We start from the raw sequence: 21,646 nt of genomic DNA, 5'->3' as shown, positions 1-21,646 counted from the left end.
CATATTAATAAATACCACGCCATGCGTTTTTTGTTCAATAAATCGAATCAAATGGATCTACTCGTCCGTGAATTCTTCCTTTATTTCTAGCTCCTCGCTCTTTGGGTTTCGAATCCTCCTCACATCAATGATTTCAACATCAGCGGCAAATTTCACCGGCGTAGTCACTGGCTCTATGGTTTCTACTTTCACCTGTGCCATGTTTGGTTCAGGGCCCTGGTTTATTTTATGCATATACGTGGAGGGATCATGCCCAAGAATCGAATGCAGAATAATTAATGACGCCGGTTTTGAAATGACGAGGGAGCGTTCCTTACAAAATGAAGCTGCCACGCAATCTGGACAGCCATCCTCGCATGGACATTCCTCAATCCTCTGTAGAGCTCCATTTAAAATGCTCTCAATATTTTCAAAAATCTTACTTGATAATCCAGACCCATGGTGTCCACCTTTGGAATCATAAAACACTAAGCGAGCCGGACGCAGCCTGCTCGTTTGCCGCTGTGCAAATTCTTTCTCAGGAGCTTTACACTCAGTATTTATTTCATCAACACCTGCGACTATAAACCGCGGTAATAAACCAATTATGCCATGCTCTGCAGCATGTATTCCACCTGCCATATTTAGCCCCCGCTCCTTGACCAATTCAAGGGCTTGCCTAGGTATATCTATCCATAAACCTTTTGAATCTATTATCACAGGAGGATTATGCGTTTCTACAGCATCCAATATCCTACCATGTTTATCCACTTTGAAGAACCCAAATACAATCATAGTTGTTCGTATCTTCCCAAAATAAACTGGGACGTCACTATCAGTTAGCGATCGGACTAACTGAATTTCCTGCGGATCTACATCCGTAAAATCCCGCTGACTTGTCAACCAATCGACATCGACCCTCTGAACCTTTGCATACTTGTCATCGGCATTGAATTCTTTGACCAAGTATGGATATCCTTGATGGATAAAAATGCCCCCATCGTATAGCGTAAATGTTGTCCTCGACGCCTCTATCTCTTCTATCACAATATTCCTACCATTTGTAATATCCACAACCGCATATATGTCTTCTTCGACGCCGCGAAGAGAGACCATTTTTGGTGGCCATGGTAGATAATTATCATTGGCATGGTATCCATCCGAATCATGCTGTAGTCTATTAGTGCATAGATCCTGTAAGTATTTCTTGTTAAAAAACTGCTGATCTCTTTTTATATCTATCGGTAGCTCAAATGCGGCGCACTGTATATGCCCTTCTAGGATTAATTCATTGTCAAAATCCAAAGTAAGCTCCTGAAGTTTGTCGGGGTCGTTGTCATATTCAAGCAATATCTCAGAGTGCGCAACATAATGCTGATCTACTGGAGAATCGGCCGCTACAACTAGCGTCAAAGAATCTTTGTTCCTTCTGCCTGCTCTGCCACTCTGTTGATGAAAATTAGCCAATGACAGAGGGAAGCCACACATCAATACGCAATCTAAGGTACCGATATCGATACCTAACTCCAGGGCATTTGTTGATATCACAGCACGCAAGCCACCATGAAACATTTCTTCCTCGATCTTTCTTCTGTCATCCACAGAGTATCCGCCTCTGTAGGACATAACGTCATTAACAAGATCAATCCTTCCCATCTCTTGGAGTATTATCCGCACCTCCTTCATTAGCAGCTCACACACTCTGCGTACATAACAAAACGCGATAGTGCGAGTGTTATTAACAATCAATTCGACTAATATTTTTGCACTCTCTTGAATAAAGTTTTCTCTCTTATGCATATGCTGGGGCAGGGCCGGAGGATTCCAAACACCTAGGTATTTCAAACCGTTGGGTGAACCATCCTTGAACACATGAACAATATCCGAAACACCAAACATGTTAGTCATATGCTCCACTGGACGTTTTATAGTTGCAGAACAAGAAATAAATCTTAGTTGCGCGTTAAGGTAAAAGTCGCGGACAAGCCTTAGTAACCTCCGCATGACAAGCGCAACGTGGGAGCCAAAAAGACCCTTATACACATGTAGCTCGTCCACAACCACCAATTTGAGATGCATAAGAAAGTGCCGCCATCCCGGATGGTTGGGCAAGATACTTGAATGTATCATGTCAGGGTTCGTGAAAATGACCCGTGCATGCTTCCGGATGGCGGCACGGTTCTGTTGTTCGGTATCACCATCATAAGTTGCAACTACAACAGTTGCAAGACTGGGAATGCGGCTGAGAAGCTGCTGGAATGCGCGCTTTTGGTCTTGAGCCAAAGCCTTGGTTGGAAAAATGTACATGAAGGTTGAGTCCCTATCTTTTAAGAGCGCGTCTATAGCACAAAGCTGATAGATTAAAGACTTGCCGGAGGAGGTGGAGGTCGTAATGATCACATTATTGCCCGCATGAACGGCATTGAGGGCCTCTGCCTGATGGATATACAGCTGATCGTGGTCCAATGCATTAACGACCTCTGGTGCCAGATCGAAGTCAAGTTTGCCGTAAGCCGCCGTCCTCTCTTTCTGCACATGCAATGCGGCAATCTGTCCGCTGTAGATCTTAGTATGTTTGAGGCGCTCAAGAAGTACGTTCATAGGCGGGCGGTCGATGTCCTTCTGGCCATCCGGCCCCGCAGTGCCACGTCCTTCTTGGGCTTCTATCATGGCCTGCACGGGATCCACGTACTGCTTGGGCCTCGGAAGTTCCAAATCAGCGGCGCGGCAGAGCTCCTCCCAGGTGTCCAGGCCTCTTTCCTCCGCGCTTGCGGCAAACGCTGCCAGTCGCTCCTCGAACACATCTCGCCGCCGTGTGATCATGCGACGCATCTGATCCATGGTAAATTCCGGTGTGCCCCCCGCTGACCATGCCCTGGACATATTTCCATCTACGAACTCAAACACCAGCGCCTGCGTCTCGTCCATGGATTCAGAACCGCTCTTCAGCTGGAATATGTCTGACTCCTTCTGCTGATAGCCTCCACGCCCAAAGTCAAACACCTTCGTTTCTGCATGGATTTGGTTCAGATCTACATATCTAAACTCAACGCTTCGGCCCATCACCACTGCGATCCTTGCCAGGTCCGCAATTTCCAACGGACGCTTGATTGCCTGTTCCAGTGGCCCTCGAAGGGTCTCAAAAGTAGTCAGCACGTGCTTTCGAGATAGCAGAAACGTATAAAGGGTATTCAGCTTTGTAAATATCCTCCTAATTTCCTGTAAGCCATCCACCTTCGCTTTCTTAACCGGTCCTTCCATCGTGCGACGGCTTAGGGCTTTCTTGATGTACTATGGTGTTGAAAAGTTTATACTAACCAGTTCTTATGTTGTTAGAACAGCACTCTTCACCGGCTTCATTACGAAAAGACGACCAGGTAATAGAGATTAGGCAATGTCATTCTCCGAGGAACAGTTTATTGGAAAGCTAAACGGGCTGGATGAAACGCAGGAGTCGATTGTTGGTGCTTCGAAATGGCTTCTGACACTGTATAAGGAAGCACCGGTGGTGGCGCAAAGTTGGGCAAAATACATATTGATGACAAGCACTAACACACGGCGCAAGCTACTGGCGATCTACCTGGTGAATGATGTTATACAGCAGGCGAAGCACAAGCGTATCTTTCAATTTGGGAACGAATTCGGACGTGTATTGCCCAATGTGTTGAAGCAGGTATTCCCTGAATTACCGCAAGAACTGCAGAAAAAGGTGCAACGAGTCGTAGCAATCTGGAGACAGCGACAGATCCTGTCGGATAATGTGCTGAATAACATTGAAAGGTACCTGCAGGGGACGGGTGCTGGCACTACGGTGGCGGTTGGGACGATAAACTCACGCATCGACGAGGCATGTGGACTTTACCGTACACTCGAGAAGTATGCACCCAACGTCAAGTCGACACAGCTGAAGTTCGAGAAGTCGCTAGAGGCTTTAGACCCCAACAGCATGGTTTATGTTGAGAATTTCAAGACTGTAACGAAGATCGCCACGGCTGCGAAAGAGACTGTGCACAAGTCAGTTGAACTGCGGCAGAAGCTCATAGAGCAGCTGGAGGTACTTGTTGCGGAGCAGAAGACGCTACTCGCTAACGAGCTCCATATCGTAAGCGAGGTTGACGTGCAACTGGCGTCGAAGGACCCTTCGGCCGTCCAGGGCACATCTGCCGGCGACGATAATGTACTACCCACATACGAGCAAGAATTAGATAGCGATAATTCATCCGACGATAGCGATGATGAGTCCAACTTGAAGAAGCGCTCTCCCCATGACGATTCAGACTCGCAGAGCAAGCGCCCTAAGCTCTCGCGCGATGAAGACATGGGCGGTGGCTACGAACCAGCGGTTGTGGCCGGTACTGATGCATCGCGCACCCCAGAAGATCAGAACTCCATCACCTCCAGTATTCAGGATCTCCTAAGCAAACTTGCTAACTGAACGGAAGACGGACCAAGGGTCGCATTAGATATGTTCCTCCTGTATTGTATTATCAAAGACAGTTTGCGCAGTTCTACATCTCTAATCTAAAACTTTAACGTACTGATAAGCTAGATCACACAAAAACACCGGCTTCCCTTCATTCATTTCGTCTTTATTTAATTTGTAATCGTTAATATCTATCTCACTCAGCATAGCACGGATATTAGCGACTCTGCGGTCGAACTCTTCAGCTGACACGGGGTCTGTGCATTCTATTTCCAGCAGAAGGCCCTTGAAGCCACTAGAGGAAAAAACATTTGACGCACGGATAATTAGCTCAGACGTCTTATAAGTCGTGCCAAAGTTGCCTTTTGTAGATTGACGCTGGGTCCATATGTTTGATAGTTTCGACGTTAGAATATTATCGAATGGTTCGGGGAAGCCTGAGGAGCATCCATTAGACGTAAGCGCGTCCGTGCTGTGCTGACCAGTGACAATAGCTGACTGGTTCTTTATCACCACAGTCTGATTGTCTCTATGAGTCAACTGCAGGGAATAAAGGACTTTTGTATCGCTTGGTGGGAGATTCTTGATGCTGGATCTAAATGTCTTTAGCTCAAATGACCATTTTTCCTGGATCGCCAGAACATGGGTAGAGAGAATATCATGAAACTGTGTAATGGTCGAAGGGGTTGCCTTCTCAATGAAAATGACACTGTAAGGTCAGTTGCTGTGCAAAATACAGAGATTGAGTAATTGGTACATACGCTGTTCTCTTCATGAACTTGGACGCTTCGAAGGAGGTGGAGTATTAAGAGTTGGCGATGGATTGTCTTATACAAACGTGCGCGATGATAATAATGAAACGCTCCGGTCGGCTGTGGTCCAACCGACCGCCACGAAGTGGATTTAATGAATATGCTAAATAATTTCAAAAGCTAGATAATTTTACTATCGGCAGAATTGAATTAACGTAATGTCTTGTCTCTATCAGCGCTGGAGATCTACCACACAGGAACTACCAGTTTTGTGACAGTGCAAGATGGCCCACTTGGTGCCCTTCGCAGCTTCTTTGGAGAGACTATTGTATATGCTAGTTGCGAAACTCCTTGGGGCAGAGTTGGCGCCAGAGCCAAATACCTTTCTAAGCCACTCATCCTTCTGAGCCAGCGAAGTGATGGATATTATTTCGAGTACTTCATCCCTGATGGCATCTACCGAAAAAACAGGCGCAGAAGAAAGACTGTGAACAATTGCCTTGGAAGCGTTCCTTGCAGATTCCTCGAATACCCACTTGTCCTTCTTATTTTGTTTTGCCTTTGCGCGAGCGGAATTATTCGGAATGTGGACAACTTTCTGCTGACCTATTGGAGCGATGCCACTTCCGCCGTCTTGACTACCGTCGGCGCTACTAAACTCTTCCCATTTGCTGGTGCCTTCTTCGATTTGTGAGTTCTCTGACGAAGGCAGTATTTCAGCAGTTGACCTAATTCCGGTTTCTTGTTGATAAAGCTGGATGAACTCGTCAAGATCCATGTCAACGTCAATTTCGCTGTCTAGCTTCCGTATCCTCAGAGGCTTATATTTCCTCTTATGACTAGATGCACTGAAATTTTGTTGTTTGATTAGAATAATCCAATCGCAGCCATCAATCTGCGCTGCGCTAATGACGTCTTCCACAGAATAGCAATTCCGAACCAGATCGACACTGATTCCCAACTTCCAAAGCTTGTTGACGATTCTGACACCCAGGCTATTCAAAATGGCATCGGAGAAGCTAGCAACAAGGATATCGCATCTCTTCGGTTTCCACTCAATAGCATTCTCCCGGAGAAAGCGGCTTCTATTTTTCGTCTGTTTGCCTGATGCCAGCTTGAAATAGTTCTGAACTATCAGATATATTGTATCCCAGGCCAAGTTGAAACCAACAGCTCTTTTGATATGCTTGATTTTACCGCCTGATGGCCTTGCAATGTAAGAAATCAAATTATCGTAACGTCCACCAGCTGCCAACAAACTTTTTACACGGCCGCTATCGTATATGGCCTGGAACATGATGCCGCCCTTGTAGAAGGCACTGTTATAATTGCTTAACGGGGATACCACCACATTTCGTGTTACACCAAGAGGCTTCAGGAAGTTCAACACTTTGAATATATATGAAAGCGATTCCTCAACCTTGGTTAGGTGCGGACTATCGATCATCAGTTTGTTGAGCCTCTTTTTTGCATTGTCAAAATCCACCTTGAAATCGAACATCTCCAAATCGTTCAAGGAGGTAGAAGATATATTTAACTGGGCCTTCAGCTCGGTTTTGACATCTTTAAACGACTTGGCAAAGCCAACCTGAGACAGCATCTGAGATACGAGGGAACGTTGGGCTTTATCAATAGAACAAAGGTTGAAGATACTTTCCATAATATCTGAGTGATTCACAATAATCAAAGTATTAGTCTTTTCGAAGACAGGAAACACTGATATCAGTTCATCAATGATTTTAATACTTTCAGCGTCGTATAAAGCTGAATCCGCAGATGATCCAGATATAATATCAAAATCTATTTCTCCGAATCTTCGTGGTTCAACGCTGCCATGCTGCTGTTCTGCTGGGCGGTATACTGACTGCATTCTGTACTGTTTTGATATGCAATGAGGGTTCTTAGAAAGATAGCGCGCCATAGGGTACGTTAAATCATATTGCAGCTGCAACACAGAACCCCCTCTATCCAATACCTCATACACATTTTGAGACGAGTAGAATGGAGCTTTGGGGAAAATAATGGGTGGTTCATTGTTCTCGATACCGCCATGTCTCCTGAACACCTTTTCAACTTCTTCCTTCATTTGGGCCCGGAGTAGCTGACTAAAAGGTGTGGCAGTATTCTGAGAATTATCAAAAAGAATATCATTTGATAAGCTATATGGCTGAGAGAACAAGCTTTCCCGAACTTGTTGTTGCCAAGGAGACGATGGGTCTGCCAAATTTTTCAATGCTTCTTTAGTAACCTCATCTTGATGTTTGACAGGAAGCCAACCACTAGCAAGCAATTTTGCAGCTGTAGGTCTTTTGGCTGGATCATGATCTAATAACAACCTAATAATCTTTTTCTCGTTTCGCTTGGATGAATCAAAGTTTGCCGGTAACTCGACTGCGGATGATCTCAACTTGCGTAAATCCGTTGCCCTTTCCATTAGTGTATCAAAGTGGTAAACCATTTCGAAGAATATTATGCCTAACGAATACATGTCAATCTTCTCGTTATAATTTCCGTTACCGGTCAGCACTTCGGAAGCAACGTAAAGAGCAGTACCTATAGCAGATGTGAGGTCGTCTGCTGAAACATTGCTCCCAAATGCCCCTTCTATTCTTAAAATATCAGCGGATTTGTGAACATTTTTTGCCAATCCAAAGTCTCCTATCTTAATGTTCCTTGATTCATCGATGAAGATATTCATTGGTTTCAAATCACGATGGATTATACCTTGTGAATGAATGTAACTTAGTGCCTCTAGTATTTGACGGAAAAGCCGCCAATATTCGTCTCGTTGTTGGCTAAGGTTTTCGTTGTGAATTAAGTCATACAAGGTCCTGTTTTCACAGTACTCCATCTGAATGAATAAAGTGCTTTTAGGCTTGGCCCTCGAGGACTTCATTAGGGAGCGCTTTTCATCGGCCAAGTCGGCCGGTCGGAGAGAACGTCTACTTCGCCTATAATTTATTCCTGATTTATATTGTTTGCCACCGCGTCCTTCTGTTAGAGTAGGCGATGTGCCTTGATCAATTGACTTTGTATCGTTTTCATCCTCATAGTGCTTGTCAGTAAGCTCGTCCTCGCTTCTGCTGCCCTCGCTAGGAATATCATTGGCGCTGTCCTCTTCATCTGTGCTATTGGCAAAAATAATATTGGATATGCTGCTATTGTTAAATGAATGAGAGATGAAATCCCAATCATTATTCATACTGTTTAAAACAGTCCTAGTTGTGGTAACGTTTGCATTACTGAAGGAATCAATGATTGAACTTTCGGTATTATCATCGCTCTCTATGTCACTTTCATCACTTGAGGTAATAGCCATTTCTTCTACCAACATATCTTCCTCAAGCCAAGCAGCATAATACCGAACGACATATTGGTGGTTTAAGCTTGCTAAAAGCATTACCTCGGATAGAATGCTAGAGAGCTTCTCTTCCGTGTGTCTGACCTTTTTGATAGCATAATACCTGCTATCTAAAGAATTCCGCGCTTTCACTACCTGTCCAAAAGCACCTTTGCCTAATACAGCGATTTCTTCAAAATCGGTTGCATACCTGGATCGTGTGGTTGAGTTGACAGATGAAAAGCGGGAACCGACATTAAAACTTCTGCGGTGCCCACCATCTGAAGTCCTTGAAATGCCTCTTGATCGTAGATGCTGGTTACTACCTGTTGAAATAATTGTCGGAGTCCCAGTCCCTACACTATCTGGGAACAGGTAAAATTTACCAACAGCCGCATCAATGTTTGTTCGCAGGAACTTCATTGGAAGAAGCTCCAATGGACCAAGCCGCAAGCGAGGATCTGGTGCGAGCATTTTATTCAGGAAATCAACCACACTCTCATCCATATCGACAGATTCTAAAAAATCCACAGGTGTTTGATAATGTAATGGGGTGTCTACTCCGCTTATCATTTGTATGAAAAGTACTGCTAAATTCCATATATCACTCTTTCTCTGAGGCTTGCTATTATTAAATTTTACCATTTCCGGTGGAATCCATGGGCAGTTATTGACAATCATTTTACTGCCTGACTTTGTGTTCGGATACCTGTTTAACATATTGGATATGGTATGTCCATAAGATGCATGCATTAGCTTCGGAACCGTGTTACCAAAATCAGTGTCCTTAATGAGATGCACTGTGTGTAAATCAATTTGTTTGTGAGCAATACCATGCTTGTGCAAACTCTCCAGCGCTTCTAGCAACCGAAGTATCCATCCTCTCGAAGTAGCCAGGTTAACATATCCGACGGATTCTATTATATTCCCAATACATGTCGATTCAGCGTATTCGGTCAACAGCCTAATTTTCCACACGAACGAGGTACTCGACAAGCCTATCCGTTCTACTGTATAGGAGTACAGTTTGTTTACATGCTCGTGGTTTACTTTAAGCAACGTATCCAGCTCGCGCTCAAGGTTAGCAATCTCCTTCTTTCCATTACTAGTATTGAAGTAAGAGTTCTGAAGTTCGATTTCCGTCAACAGATAGTGAAAGTTATCCATGAAGTCGGCATTCGCTAAAATACCAATCAAAGGAGAATCCGAAGGAATAAATGGTTTCACTGTGTACTGTTTGCCAAAGGAGAGAACATCGTTCCCTATCTTGACTGGTTCCTTATTCACAACTGCTCTGAACCAATAGTACGAATTGTTTGGCAGTTTAGCGCGAATCGCTTTCGGAAACACATACGCTTCGCCGGTGCTTATCCACTCGGCAGGCGGAAGCAAGTTAACGGCCTTATCCATGCCAAACAGCGAGTCGTCATCCTGGCGTTTTTCCAGTTCCTTCTGCACCAGCTCGTCAATCAGCTCCTGTTCCTTGGCCCGCTCCAGCTCTATCTTTTCCTTGTTCTCCTGTTCCGCAAGCTTCAGCTTCACCTTCTCATCTTCCAGACGCTGTAGTCGCTCCGCCTCGAGAGACTGTGTGTTCGCATTCGCCTGCGACTCATCCAGCACCTCCTGCACGCGAGTCGTAATCTCGAACAGTATCTCCTGGCCACGCGCGCTCTTGTGAATCCGCCTGATGTCATCGCGCAACAGCGCAAGCTGGCTGTCCAGCACGTTCTGTACTTTCTTGAACGTTATCTGCGGAGCAGCATGCGGATACGTAGACACCAGCACAAAGTGCAGCGTCAGCGACGACTCGGCAGGCTCTTTCTCGATGGACCGCAACGATATCTCGAAAACCCGCTGCGGCTTCTTGTCCCAGCTCGCCTTGCGCTGCGTCAGGTCCACGAAGTCCCCCGCGTAGATAGACTCCATCGCCTCAAGTTCATTCTGCTGAATTTCATAGTACTCATCTAAGGTCAAGTTGCCCATTGACATCACTGAATCACCGTCGATTAATCAATCCGATCCGCACCACACACGCCCCTGCTACCTCTAGCTGTATTAGCTTAAACAGAGTCGATGTCCAGACTTATACCAGATACCTACAGTCTGCAGCTCCCGCCACCTTCTCGTGCATACAAATGACACCAAATAACTCGCAGTTCTGATGCCAGTTGAATCAACTTCTGAAGGTTTTTACTACATAGCCCGCTACTCAATCGAGACCTCGAATCCCTTGCCAAACATCAGGAACCCACATACATTATTTGCTGAAAAAGAGCGATCATCAATTAGTATTACTTTGTATTATTCTGCATCTGAATACATAAACTATACCTGAGCGGTGCCGGAACGTGACTGCACGGATGGGGTATTGAGCGGGGCCATTTCCTCATCTACAGAGCGAGGGAGCATGGGAGCATTGAGAAGCCCAACGTCGCTGTTGTCCAAGAGCGGTTTGAATGGCACATAGGACTGGATTGCAGGAAAATTCCTCCTGTACGACCACCATGCAATCCACATGCCTAGGATAGAGCCCAAAATCACGTCTACAAAGTGATGCCTGTAGTCCTGTGTTCTGGAAAGTGCAATGACGGCAGCGGCCATGAGGGGAATGAAGGCCACAGCCTTCCGCCATGCGCCGACAGCGGGACTTTCTGTGAGGAGTTGCCCCGAAAGCCAGAGGAAGAGATAGCCGAGGCCGGCAAAGCTCTCGCTGGAATGTCCCGAGGGAGTGGTGCGGAATCCCTCGAGGAGGCGGTCGGTGTCGGTGGTCGTGCAGACCTCGATGCCGTACAACACGTCCTTCTCCAAGCCTTCGCGCGGCATGCAACGCTCGAGGAAGTCAGGGCGGCAGCGGCCGATCCAGTTTTTGATGTAATTGGTGATGATCATGTCGGACAAAAACGAGAGGAAGAGCCCGAGGACAGAAATGTAGAGTAAGTAGTAGCGGTGCGAGGGGTCGGCGAACAACAAGCTCACGACGATGATCACGGCGAGCGGGACCACAAAGCTGTAGACCACGAGCATAGCATCGTTGACACGCTGCACCTGTGCGAACGGGTGCGAGAGCGTAATGTCATTGATCGTGAACTGTCTCTCGAAGGGTTTTGCAAAATAAACTCCGACGTTCGCACCGACAAGCGCGATGCAGAAAAGCACATCTGTAAAGCGCCATTTCTCGAGAAGATCCTGCTTCTTGAACTTCGGGATACTCAACGTAACCCTGTCAACAGCCATCTTTGATTCTCCGTGAAGTGTGTACGGCAGCTTCGGAGCGGCATAGCCTTCCAGGCTCTGGTCGTGGTCTTTCGTCCCTAATCTGAAATATATACCTTCAGAATGCATTGCGAATAAATGGCTAATTAGCTGGAATGCGCCCGTATACGGAAGAAGAAATTGCTGTGAAGGGTTTATCAGACTGCTGCGCTGTGTAGGACGAAACTCTTGACCCGCACATTTCTCTGCATACTATTATTTTGTCAATTCCGCGATAAGACGCCTCTTACCAGCGCTAAGCCTCCCATCCAGCCTCCTTCAGTAGCTGCTGGCAGCAACAGGCTACGTGCTGTCTGGTCTCAAGGCACCGTCGTTAAACCAACGATTCGCTAGATCTGTAAAATCACGTGTTTATCACGTGGTGTTACAGTGTCTCTCCGGGGTTGGTAGGTACGCCGGGCAATGTTTACTTGTCAGGACGGCGGCAAGTGTTAGGCGGCTACTTGTAACAGTAGAAGCATCCTTACCATTAGTCTACTTGTGCGCTCTAATCATTAGATCTTCAGGCAGTCGTATAAGTGGTTAGGACTGTTGAGCCAATAACGAGAACCGCGGTTATGTCTAACTTCTTCAGAGATAACAAGATAGGGTTCAAACCCCGCTCAAACATCTTCCTCAAGATGCGGTCAAAGGAGAGCCTCAAAGAGGCCGAGGCTGATAGTAGCGATTCATCTGGAGCGGACAGCCACCTTTTTCTGCGCGGCGACGGTGTTTCGAACACATCGGTGACGACAGGAACGTCGGCGGCAGAGAATAGCATGGGCTCTGCAGTACACATGCAGCCAACTGCAATGCAGATGAGCACGCCAAAAGCTACCAAGGTACTGCTGGCACTGGACGGTAAGGACGAGGGGCCTAATATGGCACCGCTCTACGCGCCAGGGAGTGAGCACGACAGCGGCGTGCACAGCCGGCGGCCTGGAGATAAGGGATCCGAAAGCCCGTCTGCAGTCGCATGGCCTAGACGCAAACGTGACCTTGCAATGGTTTCTGGTAATGACGCTTCGTCAAACGATGTATTGTCGGAGGCGTTTGCGAACACACAGAGGATTTATTCTAATTTAAAACAGGAGCTAGACAGGCAGCATGCCAAAAATGAGCAACAGCAACAGGAAATTGAACTTTATCGAAATGAGATCGAGGCTATCCGCGGCAAGGTTAGCAACTACCGAAACCTGCTCACCGCGCTGGAGGATGATTCAAAACTGTTGCTTGAACAGAAAAACAACGGTGAGAAGAAATTAGAGCAGTTACGGCTGGCGTATGATTCCATGGCTGCCAAAGTTGGCATATTCCAAAAACAGTCTTCAGAATTGAAAATGACCCTTGAGGACCTTAGGTCGCTAACCTTAGCTAGGGAATCACAGCTGAAGGGGAAAGACGCAGAGATTGAGCACTTAAAGGATGAATTAAATAATTACACCTACCAATTAGATCAAGAAAAGGTGAAAAATAGCGAGCTACTACATGTTTTAGGTGGAATAAAGGCTGAGCTTAAGGAGCTGGCGGTCACAGTTGTGGAACAATGTGGGAGTGACGCATCTGCTAACATGAATACCATTCTTGGTGAGGTAAATAGCATGAAATCTACGTTCGCAGAGGAATTAATGCGCCGCCTTGAACCCTTGGGCTCCATTATTGGCACCAAATCTGCGGAGCAGATCAAAATGTATAGTAGGAGTGCATACCTTTTTTTTGTTGACCATATCAGCCTACTAACCATCTTCTCAGAATTAAAGAGCAAACCGAGCTGCTGTCATCCAAATTACAGGAAGAAAATGAGAAGAGCACCCAACTACTTGCTGCGCGGTTAGAACCCATGCTACAAGAGCTTTTATCTAGATGGAACGAATCGGGGAAATTGCAGAAAAGCACTTGTACATCAATTGAGGAAGGCCAAACCCGATTAATTGACACGTTAAAAGTGTCTTCGGACCTTGTCCGCGAGCAAGTTGAAGCAGTAAGGCTAAACTTTATGGAACAGCTGAAGGGTGTCGAAAAATACCTTGATAAATTTGGTTGTCAATTGGACAAGAATAGCCAATATGAGAACCAGGTAGTTGACTTGCAAAAGCAAGTCCATAATATTGCATTACAAAAGAGCGAGGTAGTAGCGCTAATGAAAGTTAAAGACACTGAAGTTGACAGCCTCAATGCACAATTACTCCAAAGTGGTGAATCAGTCAACAGCCTGAGAGAGTCGAATTCCGCGTTAGACAAGCAGGTTATTCAGCTAGGGTTAGAATTAACAAGGAAGGTTGAAGAAAATACACGCATCTGTGAAGAGTTAACGTCAGAAAAGGCGACATTCGAACAAAAGTTTGAAGCACAGAAAGAAGTAGTAAAACTTTTGACGCACGAAGCGGAGTCCCTCAAATCCCGTCTGGAGCAATGCGAGGGAGAGGCGACAGCGGCTAAAAAGGACAAACAAGAAGCTCTAGATAAATTTCAACAATTGCAGGAACATTTGCATAAGTTGAACGTGGACGCTGTTCAGTTGAAGGCGCATGAGTTAGAGCTGGTGGAGGAGAACCGCAAACTGAAGGTTACAGTTGACGGAATGGAGTCCGCCAATAAGGAAGACGAAAACGAGCTATTTAAATTGAAGGAGCAGGTGAAAATTATGGATTTAGAAAAGCACAACTTTATAACAGAGCGCTTGGACTACCAAGATAAGATAGAATCACTAGAGAAACAATTGACACAACTGCGGAAACAGCTACAGAAAGAAAATGAAATTTCCAGAGATGTTAAGCAGGCCCCAGTGAAACCACCGCATCCAGAACCTTTGGTGTACAGTTCAGCCGTGGTGCCCGACAGGAATAGTCATAATGACGATGAGTTCGATCTATCTAGTTCTCTAAACGACGAACTTGATCTGACAAATCCATCTCCTATTCAGATCAAGACCGTGCCAGCAAAGCGGAAGAACCAGAGTACAGCGAAGGCTATGCCTAGTAGGAAAGGGAAGGCCAGTAGCAATATAAATCGAAAAAAGCTGCTTTCAGATGATGACGATGAATTAGCATGTAAGCTGAAGAAGAAAAAGAGGTTCTAGTTACCTAGGACTATACAATGGTTTAATATCGCTAGTGTGTAATCTATTAATTTTCAATATCCTTTATTGTTTTAATTAGTTGTTCTTCTTGGACTCTATGGAAGATCTTCTTCATCCGGCCGGAGTCTTTCTTATTCTCTACATGTAGAACGGGAACATCAAGACAGTACTTATCCCACCAAGTCTTATTCTCGGGGAGGGTTATATCAATGGTATCAACTTCCAGACCTTGGTATTCAGGTCTCTTCAGCAAATTAGCCACAGCTACCTTCGCATTGTCACACAGACCACAGTGTTCTTTTGAGAACAGCTGAAGTCTAACATTATGTTGCGTGTTGCATGCGCGTGCAATATGGATGCGTCTTACGAGGTGTCCCAGCATGCTGCTGACGGTAGAGAAGTAATTCCGCGAGTTTCTGTATGCTTCGGCAGATGGATAATACAGCAAATGTCCCCAAAAAGGTCTCATCGACAATTCGCTCGCGCAAGCCCAAATTAACGCACGAATGAGATGCGAGAGATACAACGGCAATTATATCCGATCCCACGCCTTGGCGTCAGTAGATTAATGGCTTGTAAGATATCTAAAGAGCCGAGCAATCCGCGTAAGAGTCGTTAAACATAGGACTCAGTGCACCAAAACTGGATTTCAAAAAAATGATCCAACCGAGGTTCGAACTCGGGATCTTCGCCGTGTAAAGGCGACGTCGTAAACCACTAGACCATTGGACCATATATCAATAGTGTAACGTTATCCAAATGGTACGGATTATAACATTGCCAAGATTTCTCAACTTACATGCACTTTATCTTCCATTATGGAAATTTCATCATACCTCGACCAACGTGATTCTCTCATTCTTGAAGCTATATTATTTTCGGACATCCATTCTCTTTATGTGCACAATTTGTACGAATTTCAATACTAGGAGGGTACAGTCGTCCGAAACATGGTGTGATGTTCTACTAGAGTAACCATGCCACCATTCGAGTCGCATCGTCGTGGTATGATTTAATTTCAGAATATAGAATGGATGTATGCTTCCAATCATATCTCTGCACAGGCTAGAGAAACGATACTTGAAATAAACTACCGCGTATATTATTATTTAAGCACCATTACTGGGGTCCTACGCCGATAATTGATCATTATGTATAGCCGTTGTTTTGTCCTTTGAGCTTTGTAGCTTAAATATATAAAATAACCTTATTCTTAGAGGCCAGTTTAGGCATCATATGCCACATAGTGTATTTGGGTTAAACTTTTCGACGGTATTTTACTTTGGGGGCAAAGGATCTTCAATATCCGGAACTTATATTTCGTGCGACAGATTCATCAATGAGGTGGCGTAGCGAATATGAGGGTCTTCCCCTTGTGAGCTGATCATAGATATATCAGTAATGGTCGCCCGAACGTCAGAGTTAACTAATTGTACATTAATATAGTTCTGAACAAGAGGTACCTTGTAGTAAAGTATGTAATGAACACCCTTTGAACCACACAATCTGGCATCATATCTCCGGAAATAATATGGCTTTATAGACAGACATTGTGTTAGTTGTGGGCTTTGCGAACTGAGGCCATGACGACCATACTCAGCTACTTTAGTGTCATGTGATCACTTAGTGTCACGTGAGGATAGAATTCTGAAAAGAAACCGAACCATTTAAGAACGCTCCTGACACAGATCATCTGGACGGTGCACGTCTACAAGTACTACCAAAGAACTTTTTAAAGCTGCAGATGTTTTGCGCTTGTCGTAGAAACATACTCTCGATTAGTCGAGCAAGAGTGCCGACTTTTGGGAGGATCAGATACCAGTCTTCGTTTACATTCAATGATAACGCCTCTCTGCTTGCAGAGGAGCAAGCTGCGGAGGTTCAGAATGGGACCGGCAAGAATGCGCGCTCTGAAGGTGCATCCGCCTCACCTGCGGCCAAAGTCACCGTTGAAGCAGGACGCCCTGAAGAGAGTAGACGGGCACGCAAGCGTGACTACTCATGGTTCCCTGTCGCACCCAGCACACAGCATCTCACAAATGAGGACATAGCACTATCGAACCTGTTTTCCAGGCAGCGGCCAATTACACCGACGCCCCGCGAGGATGGCGTACAGCATTTAATTTTGGTGCTGGAGCTGCCGGACTTGCTACCTCGAAAGTCGGGGCTTGCGGGTCACACGCGGAGCTCAGAATGGAACACTGTTCCGCCTGCAATGTTGAAGGCGATGGCCCGATTCCGCCCTCCGCCCGGGACACGTAGAGGCGGGAGGCGCCGGCCGGTGCTACCGCCAACGCGTAAGCGTGAAGACTAAGGCACCTGGCACAGGTGGCGCTGACAGGTGGCGCCCTGGCCATACATAAAGCACCCGGCTTATGGTAATTAATACTAACATCTATATCTTAAACTATATAGGAACTACGTACATTGGTATCCCGGATAGCACGGAGATGGGGCTCACGGGTTACGTCCTCCGTGGCTAGAGTCTGTTTCGTCCATCGCTTCGTTGAGGCAGCGCACCGTGTCACAAAGCTCCATGCACGTGTCTATATCATAGTCCTGCTCCTGGGCGAAAAGGACGAACTGCTCTCTGTCGGTAAAGTATTCCTCAAGCACAGGGCCAATGTCGTTTCTCACAATATCAAGTTCCAGTATATCAGACATTTATCAGAGCGCTACCCTGTTAATGACCTCACGCTGATGCACAAATATGTATAGTGTCAACAGTCTTTCAGTGCTTGTGTCGCATTTATATGTCTTAAAAGCCTAGGCTAAAAGCAACTACACGCTTAGCTCTTTGTGCTAAGACTGATGGAGATAACGAGCGCAGCTTGCGTCATTCGCCGAGGAATTACATTTGCTTCCATACATATTTAAGAGCATTGGCCGGCTTGCAAGGGCGGCATTGGTCAATTAGGTCATGCTCACGACTACGGTACGTTGATCTGGATCATTCTGAGAGAGGTATGTAGCACTGTAGATCAGTCAGCACTGGCAGGCCCCAGAACAAAAGGCCAGCGGCCTATTTCGCCTTAGGATTATCGCCAGCTCCTGCGTGGACGGATTAGAACGTTAGCCCGACGGGGGAGTGAGGGGGCGGCAGATTCCGGAGCCGAAGTTGTCATGCTGAAGGTACAGGAGGCCGTTGTACAGTAGCAACCGGAATGGACGCTGGCGGGAACTGCTAGAAGAAACCAACTAATTTACGGATAATTCTACGTTTATGTGTTTTTATATTCCTGCCACCTGGAGCGTGATATACTTAGAGACGACGCAAGAGTTATTGACGTCACAAATTGTTGATACAAATCCCCGGCTGGCCTGGAAGTGCATTTTCAGTAGCTTTACAGACAGGTACCTCCTGTTCCTCGCCAGTCAGGATATCTCTGCCCTTGGTAGAACCGTGTGGGAACACGATGAACTGGTACACGTCAACCTTGATGGCTTGACAAGCCCGCTTAATGGCATCCAACGTGGACTTCACGATCGATTCCTCATCAAAGAGCAATTCTCTGTTAAAGACGGTGGATGGCGATTCAGAAGCTAGTCTTTGTTTCAGCATCGAGATGAATGGCATCGCCCGCTTCATGTCCTTAGGCTCAACCTTCGACTTCAAAATTTGGTTGTCGTCCAACTTTTGCTGTTCAAAGAGTTCCCGAACCATTTCGATGTACTTGGTCTGCCATGATGGGAAGGACTCCGTAATGTACATGGAGAGCTTAGCAGGTTTCGTTGGGTCAACATCGGAACCCTTGCCCTTTCTCTTCTTTAGAGCCTGGCCTTCAGCCTCCCGGATACTTCTTTGTAGGTCACGCAAGTACTCTAGGGCCGAGAGGACTCCAGCATCGACTGGCTTTGAAGCACGAGGGAACTTGGCAACCTGGACAGATTCAGTGTGTCCCAGAACCTCACGGTATATGTAATCACAGAAATGAGGCGCAATAGGCGCAAGCATCAAAATCTGCGTTTCGATGTAGCGCAGAACTAGGTCTCTGTGCATGACGCCACACGACTCTCTATAATAATCTCTAGAAGCCTGATAGTCGAATAGACCGAACTTCAAGGCACCCTTGTAGTTGGTCAATTCGTACTGTTTGTACGTCTCCTCAATCAAAGCATTCATTTCATTCTCGAATGCTAGATCAAAGAAATCGGTCAGCTCTCCGGTACGCAAGCTGTCAACCTCTTGGACAATCTCTTGGGCCCATTCCTTGAAGTTGAACAACCTCAAGATTGCCGCATTAGCGTTGGCCTCATCTAGGTTGGCATCTTCCATAGAGTCACCTGCATCAGCCAAGGCGATACGAGAGGCGTCGGCACCAAACTTCTCAACTATCTGCTTCAACGTCATGAAGTTACCGGTAGATTTAGACATCTTGGCATTGTTCAACATCAAATGGCCGTTTGCTCTGATACCTCTAGGCCAGAATTTCTTAGGGAACAAAGCAACATGGTTGTAAATGAAGAACGTCAAGTGGTTTGGAATCAAATCCTTACCGGAAATGCTAACATCCAAGGGATAGAAGTATTCAAACTCTCTTCTCAATTTCTGCAAGGATTCCAGAGGTATGGTGGTTTCCTTAACCTCGTCAATATTCTGGAAGATATAGTCAAAGACCTCGTCTGTCATCTGTTCAGCTTTAATGCCTAGAGGGCCTACCTCCTTTCCATAGTAGTCTTTGAATAAGAGATGGGAGAAGGTGTAGAAAGCATGGTAGATAGTGGAGTCAGAAAGAGACTCAATCAAGTACTTTGGATCCCATGGAAGACGGGTACCTAGACCGTAAGTACGAGAAACAGCCCAGTTCTTCAACCAGTCAAGCACACCCTCGAAATGGTTTTTAACCTCAGGAGCAAACAGGCACATTTCTTCTAAGCACTCCTCTGCCTGCTTCTTCCATGTTGGCTCACCGTAGTCTAGGTACCATTGATCCTCAAGAGAAACAATACACTCATCACCAGAACGAGAAATTACGACAGATTCTGGTTCATTGTAGATGAAGGCCTTGCCCTCTGCAATCAATTGATCTCTGACCAGGTTCTTTGCTTGGGCGACCTTGGTGCCCTTTAGAGGTCCGTATATCATCACACCATTGTAGAAATCCTCTTTGTACGCAAGCTTCTTAGCTTCTGCTAGCGGAATTATGTCTCTAGGAGAGCGAATCTTCATCTCTTCGCAGATAGCCTTAGCAATGAAGTCACCGTACTTTTCAGTGGATATTATAGGAAGAATCTCAAAGTCAATCCACTCCGGTTTAATACCATAATACTCTGGCTTGTTCTTCAACTCTTGAGTGGTCATGTAATCGTCAGGCGAGTTGGAAGGCACACAGGTGACCACAGCAGTGCCTTTAGATGCAATGACGTTTTCCATTGGCAATATTCTGACCTCCTTGTATACTGACAATGGCGGCTGTACTTTACTGCCCACAAACTTCTTACCCTCAATTGTGAACAATGGTTTGTAGTAGCCTCTCTGCGGCGTCAGTTTTTGGTAAGACATGTTCTTGAACGCACGCTCAGTGGTGATGTAGTAGGAGTCACCCGCGTCAAAAACACCGTACTGCAAAGTTGGCGATACGAAACAGCACGTCTGGCCATACATGGTTTCAGGCCTTAGGGTGGCGGCAATGAAATGTATCTTTTTGGATTTATCCAAGCCCGAGTTGTCTATGATCTCCTGGGCCTCGGCAGCAAACTCAAGCACCTCGATCTTGATGCCGACATACTCCTGGGGAGTCACACCCTCGCCCGACTGTCTGTCGTGGTCCATACAGGCCTGGCCATCCCTCTCCGAATAGATGGTGTAACGCTCGCCGAACTTGACCTTGCCCGCCTCACGCAGCTTGTTCATCTGCCATCTCACAAACGCATCATAGTACTGGTTCATGTCGGTGGTGATGTACGCACGGCGCCAGTCGACACGGGCACCGATCGCGGTACAGTCTTCCTCGCACAGTGGCGGGAAGTAGGTCAGCCAATGCTGCGCATCGGCGAACTTGATGACGTCCTCACGCGCAATTCCGAGCTGCATCATGATCTCGAACTGGTACTTGCTGCGGCCCTGCTTCGCAACAGCCTTCGACTTCTTCGCCTTGAACTTCGTCACGTCCTCAGACCCCGGCTTCGAGTCCTCGCGCACCTCCAGCTCTTCCTCCTCCTCCGCCGCCGGCGCGTTCGCAAAGTCCTCGCCAAACATCTCCGCCTCGCGCTTCAGCTTGTCCGCGCACGCCAGGATCGGCATACCCGTGCAGTGGAACCCCAGAGGGAACAACGCGCGCTTGCCGTTCATCCGCTCGAACCCCACAGAGAACTCCACCTTCGACATCGTGAAGCAGTGCCCCACGTGCAAAACCCCGTTCATGTACGGGTATGCCATGGTCGCCATAAACTTCGGATGCCGCCGCTGCAGCTCCTCGCTGTCCACCGTCGCCGGCTCGTCCTCCAACGTAGGCGCATCCACCTCGAACAGCCGCTCCTCCTGCCATAGCTGCTGGTACTTCTTTTCAATTGCAATCAGCGTGTCTCTGCGTGCCGTGTTCTCTAAAACCAGCCCCTTCGAGCCCTTCGAGCTCTTGGAGCCCTTAGAATTGACAGTTGACATTCTCCCTGAAGGAATAGAGCTATCCTGGTGGAAAGGGACTTGGTATACTTGGCACCGTTGATGAATATATATGAGGGTTCTCAATAAAATTTTTCAGTGTGGCGCTAGCAGACTATACTGGCTCATGTCCTACGGCATGCCAATGAGTCAATGATTAAAGTCCAAAGAGCATCACGGTTTCTGAACTATCTATATACCTCTATCCTAGGGGGCTGAA

The 21,646-nt window shown here is 46.5% G+C and overlaps 10 protein-coding genes and 1 non-coding gene across 11 annotated transcripts; 3 read left to right on the top strand and 8 right to left on the bottom strand.

Moving 5' to 3' along the window:
• Positions 1-57: 57 nt before the first annotated feature.
• HRQ1 (ATP-dependent 3'-5' DNA helicase) lies at positions 58-3,240 on the bottom strand (the record flags this gene model as incomplete). Its single annotated transcript, NM_207815.1, has 1 exon — positions 58-3,240. One exon carries the CDS (start codon positions 3,238-3,240, stop codon positions 58-60), a length of 3,183 nt encoding a protein of 1,060 aa, NP_982462.1.
• Positions 3,241-3,373: 133 nt separating this feature from the next.
• RTT103 (Rtt103p) lies at positions 3,374-4,414 on the top strand (the record flags this gene model as incomplete). The annotated part of the gene is made up of 1 exon (NM_207814.1): positions 3,374-4,414. The coding sequence occupies one exon, from the start codon at positions 3,374-3,376 to the stop codon at positions 4,412-4,414; it is 1,041 nt and encodes a 346-aa protein (NP_982461.1).
• An 81-nt stretch (positions 4,415-4,495) lies between these two features.
• SRB2 (Srb2p) lies at positions 4,496-5,177 on the bottom strand (the record flags this gene model as incomplete). Its single annotated transcript, NM_207813.1, has 2 exons — positions 4,496-5,111; positions 5,164-5,177. 2 exons carry the CDS (start codon positions 5,175-5,177, stop codon positions 4,496-4,498), a joined length of 630 nt encoding a protein of 209 aa, NP_982460.1.
• A 209-nt stretch (positions 5,178-5,386) lies between these two features.
• On the bottom strand, positions 5,387-10,483 carry GCN2 (serine/threonine-protein kinase GCN2; the record flags this gene model as incomplete). Its single annotated transcript, NM_207812.1, has 1 exon — positions 5,387-10,483. One exon carries the CDS (start codon positions 10,481-10,483, stop codon positions 5,387-5,389), a length of 5,097 nt encoding a protein of 1,698 aa, NP_982459.1.
• A 336-nt stretch (positions 10,484-10,819) lies between these two features.
• Positions 10,820-11,836, bottom strand: DPP1 (bifunctional diacylglycerol diphosphate phosphatase/phosphatidate phosphatase; the record flags this gene model as incomplete). Its single annotated transcript, NM_207811.1, has 1 exon — positions 10,820-11,836. The coding sequence occupies one exon, from the start codon at positions 11,834-11,836 to the stop codon at positions 10,820-10,822; it is 1,017 nt and encodes a 338-aa protein (NP_982458.1).
• Positions 11,837-12,324: 488 nt separating this feature from the next.
• On the top strand, positions 12,325-14,825 carry ZIP1 (Zip1p; the record flags this gene model as incomplete). Its single annotated transcript, NM_207810.2, has 2 exons — positions 12,325-13,436; positions 13,499-14,825. 2 exons carry the CDS (start codon positions 12,325-12,327, stop codon positions 14,823-14,825), a joined length of 2,439 nt encoding a protein of 812 aa, NP_982457.2.
• A 46-nt stretch (positions 14,826-14,871) lies between these two features.
• MGP12 (Mgp12p) lies at positions 14,872-15,294 on the bottom strand (the record flags this gene model as incomplete). The annotated part of the gene is made up of 1 exon (NM_207809.1): positions 14,872-15,294. The coding sequence occupies one exon, from the start codon at positions 15,292-15,294 to the stop codon at positions 14,872-14,874; it is 423 nt and encodes a 140-aa protein (NP_982456.1).
• A 189-nt stretch (positions 15,295-15,483) lies between these two features.
• Positions 15,484-15,557, bottom strand: AGOS_t0004. The gene has a single exon. It is a non-coding gene; the product is annotated as a tRNA-Val (tRNA).
• A 1,012-nt stretch (positions 15,558-16,569) lies between these two features.
• PET20 (Pet20p) lies at positions 16,570-17,139 on the top strand (the record flags this gene model as incomplete). The annotated part of the gene is made up of 1 exon (NM_207808.1): positions 16,570-17,139. One exon carries the CDS (start codon positions 16,570-16,572, stop codon positions 17,137-17,139), a length of 570 nt encoding a protein of 189 aa, NP_982455.1.
• Positions 17,140-17,282: 143 nt separating this feature from the next.
• On the bottom strand, positions 17,283-17,489 carry AGOS_AAL088WA (AAL088W-Ap; the record flags this gene model as incomplete). Its single annotated transcript, NM_001355297.1, has 1 exon — positions 17,283-17,489. One exon carries the CDS (start codon positions 17,487-17,489, stop codon positions 17,283-17,285), a length of 207 nt encoding a protein of 68 aa, NP_001342240.1.
• A 625-nt stretch (positions 17,490-18,114) lies between these two features.
• CDC60 (leucine--tRNA ligase CDC60) lies at positions 18,115-21,429 on the bottom strand (the record flags this gene model as incomplete). The annotated part of the gene is made up of 1 exon (NM_207807.2): positions 18,115-21,429. One exon carries the CDS (start codon positions 21,427-21,429, stop codon positions 18,115-18,117), a length of 3,315 nt encoding a protein of 1,104 aa, NP_982454.2.
• Between the last annotated feature and the right edge of the window lie 217 nt (positions 21,430-21,646).

The sequence above is a fragment of the Eremothecium gossypii genome, chromosome I, assembly GCF_000091025.4.
Source record: "Eremothecium gossypii ATCC 10895 chromosome I, complete sequence".
Lineage (NCBI taxonomy): Eukaryota > Fungi > Ascomycota > Saccharomycetes > Saccharomycetales > Saccharomycetaceae > Eremothecium > Eremothecium gossypii.
Note: the sequence above shows the minus strand (reverse complement) of the source record. Positions and strands in the feature narration are given on the sequence as shown.